The sequence below is a fragment of the Ictidomys tridecemlineatus genome, chromosome 1 (assembly GCF_052094955.1).
Source record: "Ictidomys tridecemlineatus isolate mIctTri1 chromosome 1, mIctTri1.hap1, whole genome shotgun sequence".
Taxonomy (NCBI): domain Eukaryota; kingdom Metazoa; phylum Chordata; class Mammalia; order Rodentia; family Sciuridae; genus Ictidomys; species Ictidomys tridecemlineatus.
Genome location: NC_135477.1, coordinates 102,545,807 through 102,559,900, shown reverse-complemented (window position 1 = coordinate 102,559,900; position 14,094 = coordinate 102,545,807). Strand labels below are relative to the sequence as shown.

At 31.2% G+C, this 14,094-nt stretch overlaps 1 protein-coding gene across 12 annotated transcripts in view; it reads left to right on the top strand.

Moving 5' to 3' along the window:
- Kiaa0825 (KIAA0825 ortholog) overlaps positions 1–14,094 on the top strand; it is a 383,898-nt gene that overhangs the window by 59,272 nt on the left and 310,532 nt on the right. For 10 of the 12 annotated variants that reach the window (XM_078044980.1, XM_040273480.2, XM_078044969.1 and 7 more), the window contains 2 exons: positions 2,128–2,296; positions 5,316–5,985. In XM_078044980.1, coding sequence (XP_077901106.1) covers positions 5,352–5,985 — 634 coding nt within the window. In that variant the 5' untranslated portion in view covers positions 2,128–2,296; positions 5,316–5,351. Of the gene's footprint in view, positions 1–2,127; positions 2,297–5,315; positions 6,110–14,094 lie in introns of those variants that run through there. The other 2 variants (XM_078044987.1, XM_021726907.3) reach the window with 2 other exon arrangements.

Below are 14,094 nucleotides of genomic sequence, written 5' to 3'. Positions count from 1 at the left end.
GGCACTAAGAAATTCAGTGAGGCCTTTTCTCTAAATAACATACAAAATAGGGCTGGGGATGTGACTCAGTGCCAAGTGCCCCTGGCTTCAATCCCTGGTACAAAAAAAAAATTAATAAAGAGAGAGAGAGAGAGAGAGAGAGAGAGAGAGAGAGAGAGAGAGAGAGAGAGAGAGAAATTCTAGACTTCAGATGATTCTGTTTTTAGAAAAACGTATATAAATAGTGGTGAATGGTATATTGACAAGATACTTAACCAATTAAAATAAAAATCAGGTGCCATTAATGAGTTCTGATGTTTAGAAATTGTGACAAAATGATTTTAAAAGGAAGCTCCACTGTCTTAGTTTATATCAATGAAGGCGGTCCCTTGAAATGCAACTGCTTAATCTCTTTATCAATGTTTGGACAAATTACTAAAACATCTAGCCCTCTGAAGGCTTTACCCTATTTATAAATTGTAGTTATTGGCCTCTACCCAGATTCAGATGTTAGAGATTAGCCTAAAAGCTGAGTCCTGATTGAAACAGATTTAGGTAGACTAAATGCTGAGCCTTTCCAATTCACATTGCTGTAATCTATTAGATTTCACTGAATGAGGCACACGAGGATGCTATAATAAAAACCTTTGATTTTTATTATAAAGGGTCCCTAGAGTCAAGATGTATGCCTACAGGCATTGTGTTTCTCAGTCCATATAAATGCTTACATAAGTTAAGAAAATACATGCCAATCTCTTGTCAGAACTGGTATTCCAGAATAAGACTGTCCCATCAGGAAATTGAGCCGCCTGTGGCCAAGAGGAGGTATTATTTTGCTTTATTTTCATGAAAAGGGTTTTTGATTTTCAGAACTTATTTTTTTCAAGGTAATTTAGATTGAATTCATTCATGCTCAGAAATATCCTAAAAAGCTGTAATCTAACTTTTACAGTGCATGTTTTATAGCAACCCACACCTGATGAATTTTGAAAAGTCATTTACAGAACATCAATTTTCATAATCAGACCTTGGTTTCTAAAACCTACATGGTTCTATCATATGGAGCCTACAATTAATAGCAATTATATTTTCAAAACAGTAACTTTGCCTTTTTGTAACAAGTCTTTCTTGATAATCTCTTAGGAGACAAGTGCGTAACTATCAATTTTGGATGAGGGGATTCAGCTTCAAAGTAATTTACATTTGCAAGCTTTCTTGCAGTTTAGATATGCTGCCATCAGGTGGTAGTAATATGTCATATCCATGGGACTTCACAGATGACACTCTGCTAAAGGTCACCAATTTATACCACAATGATTTATAAACATGCATGTGCAGAATTATATATGGAAATTAAAACAACAGAATACATGTTGTTTTATCAGAGTTAGGGATGATTTGACTGGAATTTTTAAACATATTTCTAAAATTCAATTGATTCTTAGCTTTTTTGTTTGTTTTCTTTTTTTAAAACTAAGCATTTTATTTTGGGCCATAAAAACACTTAGAAAATATAGAAAAGTAAAATTTAAAAACCAAATATAATTTTCATTAGCCTTTTGCTTCATTTCCTTCCAGTCTTTTTTTTTTTAATTTTTAGTATGGATTTTTCTGAAGTTGGGTGACTTCAGAAATTATTTAGATGTAGTAACATTATATATACAACTCTTATCCTTTTAAACTCACAAAGTCTTTGTAACTGCTTCACAACTTCTTAATATCCAAGTATTGAAGTTTTTCCTACTTGGTATCACCATTCACCTGTTGGTACATAATGAAAGTTTCTGATTTTCATAATCATCAGAATATTTTTTTCTCTGCCGTCCATCTACTACCTATCAAGAGAGCCATTATTGCATTGTATTTATGGTTGATATTTGTTTTAACACAAATAATTTCTAATTCATCTGTAAGTAGCTTGATGTTGTCTATTTATTGCATTTTTTCTGTCAGAAAATTTGAACTTTGTTTTCATGTATAAATGAAAATATGTAGTCCTTTTGTTATTATTTTCATATCATATGACTGTTTTATACTTTTGTCAGTTGTATACAACCAGGTACCACAAACAAACATTTCAGGCCCTGTGATATTCTGAAATGTAGCAATTACCTACTTTCTACAAAAATAATTTATTTTTTTTTATAGCATAGAATCCTGCATTAAAGAAATACAATCTGAAGTTAACAAACAATGCCCAGATGTACAGCTGCAAACATCAACTGACTGCTTTGAATGGCTAGCTAGCTATCATCAAAATACATCTAAGTCACCTTCCATTCCGAATGGAGATCTGATAAAATTCCTCAAAACACTGGTAAAAATAAACAACCAAAGAAAGTTTGTTTTATTATGGAATGGGGTGGGTGAACATAGATAGATAATGCAGTTTCTTCTATTTCTATGTATAAGTATTTATTTTAGTAATGATATTAGGTGCCATATCAGGAGGTTTATGTTTTTGTTTTGTTCTTATATCCCTAATATAATCCAGTGAGCTATTTGCTTTTTTTAATTAAAAAAATGAAATTTTATGTAAATGAAGGTTAAATTTGTAATTCCTAGGTGATTGGTGATATGATGTATGGCATATAAGTATCAAAAACTATATTGGTGTGTACTGCAGTTGTCTGCCAGAGAAATTCATACTCATTATATTTTGTGTTATTCACAACTATTAATTTTCTCTATGTTCAGTATTAAACATAGTAAGATCCACATCAATCATATCTTTTAAGTGGCCTTATCTGTCATTCTCTGTATTTTCAACCTGTACTCATACCCAATTCTTTTCAGTCAAGTCAGCAATTTATATAAGACCACTGTTAATTAATGGAGAATTATTATATTATTTTTCCTTTGATACTGGCCACCATCTACATTAGAGAAGTTTTATCTTTCAATAAGAATAGTTGTTTTGTTACACCTACATCTACAATGGTGGCTAGCTTACAAAAAAAAAAAAAAAGATTCCCAGAGAAACAGTACAATTATTAGAAAGCAGTATTTCTGGAGCCCATGGTTTTAATTTAATTTAAGGGGGAAGAAATGCATACAGTTCTTGTCTAAACATCAAACATTGAGTAAGGCAGATGTGGAAAATATTTTGAGGTTGTAGATGGCTTAGGATGACAGAATCAGATGAAAATAGTTTTTGGCTGTTGTTATTATTACAGATGTCTCTTTAATGTTTACAAAGTAATAAAAGGAAGAGAAAGGAAGGCTATGCCCTCAAGCCTTAATCTTTTAAGAAAATCTTCTCACCCATTATCACTTGAAGGTGGAGCCTTGAAGAATAAATATGGATATAGTTATTTCTTTAATTTCTATTAAGAACCATGTGTATTGAATTTCATTAATATTGATGTAATAATGCTTTCTCATTTAATTAAAAGCAAGAGCTTTTAATTATCTTTTAATCTGTCACACATAAGTCATTCTCTATTCACTGCAGGGCAAAGGCCACCTTAGGTTTGTTCAAACTCATTAGTCTGATAGGCTTGTGCCAGACTTAGGGTTTTTTTTTTTGTTTTTTTGTTTTTTTTTTTTACATAATTGAGCATGTTATTTTGAGGAAAGAACCACATTATTAAAACAGATCCAGATTAAAATGACCTTATTATCAAGTTTCTCCATACTAAAAGTGTTGATTTTGATGGCATTTTTCATATATTTATTTTTTCATACAAAATTTGTATTAATTATCTAGCTATTTAAATAAGAAACAAAGGCTCTCATGCCAATTATGGTGAAGTTATTTTCAAAATTTAAGCAATCATACAAAACACATGTTTTAAACCTCTGTAATGTATTATTTTTGTCTGATCAAATATTTACACTTATTAACTGACTTAACAAAGCCCAAGGCTGAGCACTAAGATGATCATTTGCCTTGTAGAATTAATCTTAATGTTGACATGTCACAGACTCCACCTAAGGACATTTCTTTCCAGAAGTATCAAAAGAACTAATAGCATAGAGAGAAAGAAGAAGATACAGAAAGGTTATATTCACTCTGCAGTCCTCTAGATTATGATAGGAAGAAATGCAGATGAAGGAAATGAAACCAGGAATCTAGTCTTGGTTCTCTGCCTTCTTATGTGTGAAGTTTGAAAATCATTTAAGCATACGTCATATTAGTGTCCTTATTTGTAAACTGGGTTTTTAATAACCCAGAGAATATATAGAAAATACTTTTTATGAAATAAAAATTATAGGTATTAGGTATAATTATTACACATAGAACACTAAATTCCACATTGTAAAGCTTAGAATGACCAAAAACAAATACCAGAAATTTGTCTAGGAGTTGTTCATTATTCTGAATCCCACATAATACCTGTAACATCTTTACTAATAATTAATTTCAAAACCAGCCTGATTTTTACACCACTTGGGCTTTACTTCCATTTCTCTTGTAATCAGCTTGTTAGAATATAAACTAATTTCAGTATTAGCTGAAATAAATATAATTAGAAAAGTCAGAATGTAAGGAAAATATGTTTATGTGATTCAAAATCCAGGAGTAAAGTAATTTTTGTCCTTTTATTATATGTAATTATACCCACCATTGTTTTGTATCAGCATGGAAAGTATAAAGGAATAATTTCATATCATGTTTTGAGGAGTGATTCTGAGAGTATCTTTATCCCATTTTGATTTAGTTATTTCTTTGGAGAGAAATAAAATATTCTCAGATTAATTTTCAAAGTAAAATCATCCTTAACATGGTTCTCAGAAAGGAATTTAAATGGAAGTTAAAATCTTTCAATGTATTAAATTTTATTTCTCTGGATGGTAGCTATTAGTAACCCCTAGACACATACTATATTTAAAGATCTCTGTTCTATTCTAGAATGATTTTAAGCATTGTATGTTCATTTGGGATTTTATAATAATAAGTGTACTCATTCAGGCATGAAAATTATATGCCAAGAATTAATTACGGGCCATGATCTTGAATTTATTTTGTCTTAGTATACATTTCAATCAACATTTTACTATACATTTTTATATATAGAATTCTTAAGCTGCACCCTTCACACAGCTTAGGTTATATAATTTGTAACATTAAAAAGTACCTGTCTAGAAATCTAGCTGAAAAGATATTTAATCAGCTGGCCTTTATAAAATTTACAGATCATGAGAGCTAATATTCTCAAATATTTGAATTGATTAAATTCCAAATACAAAAAGAAAGAAAAAGTTTTGAAGAGCAAAAGAGTATTAAATCTAAATTGAAAACTATATGAAATTGTACATCTTTATAGAAATGATATTTTCATGTTGTACTTTGATTTAATCACATTTCTAAATTTATGATTTACTTTTATCAGCAAGATTTCTTGAAGAATGAACAAAATCAAGAAGAAATGATTCTGAATTTACTTTGGGACCTCTCCTGCCGAAGCAGTGTTTCATTCCCGTCGTCTCTAAGTGAAACATCCTTCCATTTGCTTTCTAGAACTTCTCTTCATTCTGTTGAAGATCATTCCTCTGTAGATGTAAAGTCTATATGGGATGATATAAGACTGCATCTTCGACGCTTCTTAGTAAGCAGATTACAAAGCCATAATGAAATAAATAATTCACAGCAAAAAATGATATTGAAAAACCAACGCATACAGCAACTCTTGTTTCTCTATCCAGAATCAGAAGTTATTGTCAAGTACCAAAACATACAGAATAAACTGTTGGCTAAACTTCTGCAGAACTGCTTTCTTTCTTACAGCAGAGATTCAAATTTAGATGTAATGACTCATGGATTCCAAAATACAATGCTTTCATTATACTCAATGATAAAAGAGGATTTTGACACACTGTATGAAATTTTAGCTCCATCCTCAACAGTGAAATTCATTAAAGAAACTTACCTGGATACAGTTACAGAAGAAATGACAAAATTTCTTGAAAATTTTTGTGAGTTGCAGTTCAAAGAAAATACTGTTCGTGTGGTTAAAACAAGCAAGAGCTCCAGCAAGCATAGAGGAGCAGTGCATGCTTTGGGTTAGTGACATTTAAATTTTTTGATTGGTTTAATTTAATCCTTTTGACATCTTTTCTGGGTTTTTGTTGTTTGGTTAAATCTCATTGAAATTTCAAAAAATAAATGTAATGAACTTTTGCAGTATACATTTCTCTTATGCATTCTTTTTCTGTAAGTATACTCATAGAGTGTTTTCTGTTTAATTGTTAATGGTATTGAAAATGTAAGTCAAAGTTTTACAAATAAGAGTTTCATTTCTCTTGCTTGCTTATACCAAATGTTAAAGTACTAAGCCAAACACACACATACACAAACATGCAGTTATATGTATAACAAAAAAGCATAATTTGTAATCCGTTGTATCTTCCAAGGCCAAAGCATTATTAAGGAAAATTTGTTGAAATTTACATTAACTAAAATTGGAAGTTTAAAAATTATAACTAAATTTCAGTCATCCAATTCTAATAAATAGAAATTATGAAATATTAATTGTAAAATTCTATATTATAATTTGTTAGGAAGGCACATCATTTTACTTATAACTTTAATTATAACTTAACATTAACTATAATTTTAAACATTCCTCTAATATATTTAAGTAAGAATATATTAAAATAAAAATTTTAAATTTCCTACTTTTACTCAAAAGATATAAGGAAAAAAAGAAGTTATTATGATGTAATACCCTTCCTCTTCATGGCTTTAATTTTCCATCAATGCAGAAGAATCAAAACTAACAATATGATTATTTCAAAAGTACTTATTGGTCCAGGCAAATGTCTGTAATCCCAGCATCTCAGGAGGCTGAGGCAAGAGAATCACAAGTTCAAGGCATCCTTGGCAACTTAGCAAGACCCTGCATCAGAATAAAATACAAAAAAAAGCCTTATTTATAGGTTAGTGGTTGAGTGCCCCTGCTTTCAATCCCCAGTAAGGCAAAAAAAAAAAAAAAAAAAGTAATCATTAGTTATGATACTATGAGCTGTATTTCCAAGTAGGTTTGTAAACTATATTACCTAAGTATTTGAAAATTATGTTTTGGTGAATTGATATAGATCTTTGGATTTATGATCTTTTTAAAAATTTCCATAATTTCACCAAATTTTTACTTAATGTCATTAATAAAATTACATGATACCAAATTAATATGTTATATGAATATTAAGAGATAGCAATATTTTCTCTTAAAATTTTAATTTTTATCTGGTAGCTGAATCATATTGCAGATCAGCAATGCATTAGCCAGTTTGGGTTATGCCAAAATAATTTAGAGACATTGCAATTTTGCTCAAAACAGATTTCATTCATGAGTGCACTTGTTTTCTAATATTTTTATACTTTCTAAAAAACTTCTAGCCCGCTTGTGTTTTCAATATGAAAGTTTTATATGTGTTTAGTATAGTTTATAAAAGAAGAAAAGATCAAGATGGTTGAAAATATGTATAAATTACTGCAGAGTCTTTAGCACTGATATTGAGGTATTTTTCTCCCTTTGTTGAGAGAAGAGAATGTGTGCCTGCTTTAACTCTAGAATTGCAAGCATTTTCCACAAGTCTGACTGCACAAATCTTTCTCAAGCTCCATTGTCGGAGCTAGGTATAAATCACTTGTTAAATGAGCCCTTTCCATATGCCAGGCACTGTGTAAGGACAACCTATTCCTTATTACCCAATTTTCTGAACAAAGAAAGGAGCTTAGAAAAATTAACTTGCCCAGGATCATCGTGTATGAGGTCAGAATCATACTCAAAATCAGAATTTATAGGCAATTCTTTGTATCTCCAATACCTCTGTTCTTAACCATCAAGCTATTGGATCTTGTCTCAAAGTATAGAATTAAATGCTTTATCACTTGTAAAAGAAATTTCACAGAGCACTGTTCAAGCAAACTTCCTGAAAAGTTTATTTCAGTTTTATTAACCACCTACAATAAGCAAATCTTTTTAGGAGCTACCATGTTTAAGGTTCTGTGCCAGACACAGAATTGGGAAGAAAACTAAATAAGTCACTGCTGCTATATGAGAAATGCTAAACTCACTCAAAAAGATCAACCATGTTTTTCTCTAATATTTGACCCAATGTTGAAATTTTATTTATTAAAAAATGCAGCTTTTTAAAGATGAGCAACAATAATTTATATTCCATAGTTGAATAAAATCTAGATTGGCTTGAATGGGATATATATTATATTGTCTCTGCTCACCAAAGATATGATATTTTGCCTGATATTATAAAAACAACATTCCTTATGTAACACATATTGGTTCAGACAGTGATGTTCAGTATCTATTTAATGTTTTGTTATTAACCATCCAACAACATAGATATCATTGTTAAGCTCCATTTTACAGTGAGGCAACTGAGAGATAGATATTTTAAGTAATCTTTTCATGATCCCAAAATGAAGTAGGATTCATATGCATGGTATCTGATTCTACAACCCTGACTCTATAACTGTGCTTTATTGACTAAAACTCAGATGGAAATAGCATAGCCCATTTAAAAACACTTCTCTGGATGCTCTGTATGCTTCCTTAGCGGATGCTCTGTATGCTTCCTTAGCGTCAGTGTTGTCATTATTTTATTCTTCCCCAAACTCTCCCACCCTCTTCTCATTTGAATACTTCAAATCCCAATTTAAAGTATGTTTGTTTATCATTCCTCTTCAATGATCTATTAATATATGTTAATCAGGATTTGTCTATATACTATAGTACTAAACTAATATATTCTCTATTTGTGTAGATACCTACCCTTTTCTTGATGAGCTAAGACAATTTGGACCTATTGAACCTTTAATTACCTCTGATTTTATATTTAGATTGAAGACTGATTGTTCTTCCCTGAATGGTCTATAAATTATCTATCTATATTACTTGAATATCAAAAAAATGATTACTGCTTATTATTAAGATTTTACAAGATTTTATGTGTGTGAGCTCATTTAATCTTCTGAACAGCTCTTCACATTATTCCTATATACTTTATATATTAGAAAACTGAGACTCGGGTAAATATTTCCCAAGGCCGTACAACTAATCTAATAAGACAAATAAAGGAGCTTCCTCTGTGTTTTGGTATATGAATGTGTGTGAGTGTGTATGTATTTTTTTTTCAGTGCTGGGGATTGAACCCAAGCCTTGTGCCACTGATTTATGTCCCCAGCCCTATTATTTTATCTTGATATGCCACAAAATCATGTCAGAAACTGTGCATGACACTGTGATAATTAGCATTAAAAAATCATTCACTAAATGCATTCCCACTTTTTAAAATTTTTACATTCCTGTAATTATAGGCAGTACTCATTGAATGTTTTCATTTTTCTTTGTCTTTTTATTATAACTGACATAATTTGCTTATGTTTATTACCTCAGAAACTGATTAGGATGGTTTTCATCCTAGCCTAGCCTAGCCTAACTATCCTATTTTTCCAGCTGGTCCCTGGGGTTAAACGTTCACCTAGGCACCCCAAAATAACCTTTGTAACTAGTTCAGGCTCTTTTTTGACATTCATTTAAAATGTGGTGATAATCTTGCTGTCTGTCTCTTCTCTTATGATAAGGTACCAGGTATATATAATTTATTTATATATGAGCTTGTCCCTACACTTAAACTCCCCAACTTGGCATTGTATGGTAACCATTTTTCTCCTTTATATTTCTTATGGTTTTGAATGTCTTATTTATTTGAAAGCATTTGCTGTTTTAGTATTGTAATACATTTGGAAATGTATAGATCATATTTTTAGTTTTTTGTTCTTTGAAAGAAATGATGAAATAATATTGATGTATGTGTTATAAAATCTTCAATTTGCTGATTTTTTCTAGAAAAGGATATTGCTCTTATAAACTTACAAAGTTTGAAGAATGATTTAAGAACCATTATTTTCTTAATAACCCTGATTTTACTAATCTGTATTCTTATTACTTGTCTTTTAATATTTTGCAAGAAAATTATTATTTCTTAAAGGGTTTTGCTACAATACTTTGTTTTTTTTCATTTATCTTATAAGGCATTAAAGTTAAAATAAGCATCTTTTAAAAAGCAAAATATTTGCTATTAATATTTTGATTATAACTTAATTTGTGCCATCTCCATTTCAGGAGAATTGTTGCCATTCTTACATTGTAACTTTTTTATGTTTACATTTGGAATAGTTAAGTAATCAAATTAATTTTAATTTTAAAGTTTTATGTCCTTTGAATTTAAAGTAAGTGCTATTGAGCTGGGGTTGTGGCTCAGTGGTAGAGTGCTTGCCTAGCATGCATGAGGATGTTCGATCCCCAGCACCACATTAAAAACAACAACAAAGAAAAAAATAAACAAAAAAAAGGTATTGTGTCCATCTACAACTAAAAATATTTTTAAAAAATAAAGTGCTATTTTCTCAAGTTTGAAAAAACAGGATTGTTTATGTCTAGTAAATTCCAGTTAAATAAATCCTCTATATTTTAATATGAAAAGATGCTATTATGGGCTTCTAATTTTAGGTTAAATTTTATGGTGCCCTGTACATCTTCTTCTGAGTTCTTCTTGAGGTTATTGTTTGCTTGAAAAGGAAAGACTGAAGAGAATATGGTGCATATCTTTGAACATTTGGAAGGTTTCTGAAAATCTGCATTTGGATGAGGGATTGAACTGAGCAGCTGTCCCTGTTTTATTTAAGGAGGATCTCAACTCTTTGGGGTGAAAAGATCCTCAGTATAATGAAGGCCCTCACACCAAATTGAGGATGGAAATCTTGAGCAGGGAAAGACATACACATTTGGAAAAGAGGCCAATCAAAAGGCACCCTACTCCCTAAGCCTCAAGTGGCTATGGCCATTTAAGAAGTAATACCAAGAAAGGGTGAAAAAGTGTACTGAAGCAAGCCATGCACAATTCATACAGGAAGAAGCTTTGGTGTGAGAACTGTTCTAGGGTAATTAAGACTTACAGAAGGATGTTGCATCTCTTTTGCCTGTTGAGCCTTGTGCTTCTGAGGCACATGTAAAGGTTACTTCACTAGATCTCTGATAACAATTATACTGGGTTATTTTCTAATCCCACACTAGTAGAAGATGGATCTTTAAGTAATATAAAACAACAAGTGTAGTGAAAAAACTAATAAGAGATGGTAATGTATATTTAGTTATTAACAAATTTGTTTTATTTGCTGTATCACTGTTGAAAACTCTTAACAAATTATATTGTTAAGCAGCTTTATCATGAAAGACTGATACATTGCTTGTTCACAATCATTTTCCTCAAAGAAGGTTTAAAGTACAGCTTAAGTCAAGTGTGCTGGTCCTGACTGACTCACCCAAACCCTTGTTTTGTGACTTAGTTTGTGACCTTAGTTGTGACCTTTGTGACCTCTTTGAATCTTACTATTCAATAAAATGAAAGGGTTGAATTAGGTAATACCTAAGGATTCTTTTAAGTTTAAACTCTTTATGTTTAAGTAACCACAACCAGAGTTTAAGCCTTCAAGTTGACATTAGAAACTGCTACCACATTTCCTCTCTTTGCTGACACAGATGTGTTAACTGGCTCCCCATGTGGCTTTTTATGCCACAGTAAAAGATACAAGATACAAAAGCCTCCTTTTAGATCTCCATCTGTGTGAGTTTTCTTCCCCCAAGTGAAACTTGAAAATAACAATATGAAAACTGCCCATCTTGTATCCTTGTATTTGGGGGATGGAAGAGTAATTAAACAAAAATAGGAAGTTTCTTCTTCCAGCTTACATCTGAAGCTCTTAATGATAATTTTTTTCTTGCCTTTCCCTTTGATCTCACAATCAAGTTTGTTTTGTTTTTAGTTTTCAATTTTTATTTTTTATAGGAGCAATTTTTAAAGAGGTAATTGAAAATTAAGATCACAGACAAGAATTAGAAATGCAATTATTATTCTGTATTGTTGATTGAAAAGAAATCCGTATGTCTTTTCTCTGGCCTATATTTAAATCAGGCAAGGTAGGGATTTAGTAATGACCTATGTTTTGCCCAGGAAAGAACTAGCTCATTTCTGCAAAGTCTTGGACAATACTTTTTCACAAAAAGCATCTCTGGACATTTGCCTGTATAAATCAAAAGCCTCATAATTAGGCCTTTTAAAGCATGGAAGAACAATATTTTCACAAGTCTAGATAAGAATTTCAACCCCATTATAATGAAACCATTATATTATATATGTTAAGTTTTTGTAAATACTCCTACTATATTTTTTCAGCATGTAAAGAAAGTCAAAAGAGTGATGTTTTAGATAGTGACAGAATTGATCACAAAGCTGTTTCTCCTACTAGTTCTGTTTTTACATGGTATGTTCAGTGCCTTCTTGAGCCTTCTCCTAAAATATTCTATAACATGCCTTCAGCAGGGGAAAGGTTCCTATTCCCTTTTGTGGGCCAGGAAGGATGTTCACCATTTGGTAGGATTTCCTTCTGTATTGTTAATCTCTCCATAGTAGAAGTTCACAAGGTGATCTACTAGGGTAAGAGTAAAAATTAGAATTATTTATTTTTATTTCATCTTCCTCCAAAGAAACAGACTAAGACAAATTCTTTATGATATTTAAGATAGTGTTTTCCATGTTTAAAGTCATTCCCAGCCATTCTGAGTCTTGAGTTTTGATAATGCACAAATAAGCTTAAAATTTATTTCAAAGAAATTCTTTCAAAGAAAGAATGTATTTTGTAAGGGAGTACTACTCAGAACATAGATTAGATTGAACATTAATTTGTATTAATATTTTCTCACTGATCATCATTATGCCTTAATATCTACTTGCAAGTATGTAAAATCAATTGTATGGTAGTTGCTGTTCTTTTTTTAATATTTATTTTTTAGTTTTAGGTGGACACAATATTTTATATTTATGTGGTGCTGAGGATCGAACCCAGTGCCTCATGCATGGTAGGCGAGCGCTGTACCACTGAGTCACAATCCCAGCCATAGATGCTGTTCTTTTAGATGCTTTTCATTTGCTGTGTTCCACATTAAGCACTTTAGGCACCCATATACTATTCAATTCTTGGAACATCTCTGAAAGTTGAGTATTATCGTTATAGATCAGAACCTGAGATTGGACAAACTAGGTAGCTTGCCTAGAGTTCACCTTCTAGGAATTCCCTTGACCAGTATCCAAACCTATATGAAAAAAGCTGTTCTCTTAACTACTATCATGTACTATCTCTTGTCAAAATAATTGATTTGTAAGACAAAGAATCCTTTTATAACTTGAAGAGTAATTCCCATTTTGGTTCCTTTTTAGGTCCTGGTGTGTGTGTGTGTGTGTGTGTGTGTGTGTGTGTGTGTGTGTCTGTGTGTGTCTGTGTGTGTCTGTGTCTGTGTGTGTGTGTTAAACTTTATAGAATTATAATACACATTTATTTCTCTGCATATTAGATTAAACAAACTTGAATTTGGGAACTTTAATAGTAACAGAGTGCAAAGTCACATCACTGTATTTTTTATTTGGAAAAGATTTGGAAAAGGAAAAACATGAAAGACTTTGCATAATACATGAAAAGGAAAATAATACTATGAAATTTTTTACTTGACATTTTATGTAGCTAGAGAATCTCATTTTATTCCTAGAAATTGAGTAAGCTGATAACATTTAAGCTTTAAAGTACTAAGTTACTGAAATAATAGAGTGAATTGTTGCCAAGTTTAGAGATCCTTTATACAATTAATTAACTGCAAACAATACCATTAGTTAGAATTGTTTGTGAGAAGCAGCCATTTTTTTTCATTTGACTTTTCTTTGCTGCAGCACCATCCAGAAATTAACCTGTGCATCAACTCCAGACCTTGTTTTATGGATGAAAAAGACAAAAGCATTTTGGCTGGTTATCAAAGTTTGCAAAAGAATTAAGATCATAAGAAAAACTTCTTCCTACTGCATCTCAATCCCTCCTAAGAAAACAAGTAGACTTTTTCTCCTAATAAAGAATTTGTACTTAGATTCTTCTACAAAATTTGTATCACCTCTGAAAAGCATGAGAAAAGCATGGTGGTACATGCCTATAATCCCAGCTACTCAGGACAGGAGGATCTCAAGTTCAAGGGCAGCTCTTAGCAACATAGTAAGACCCTGTCTCAAAAAAAAAAAATAAAATAATTTAAAAAATGGAGTACAGTG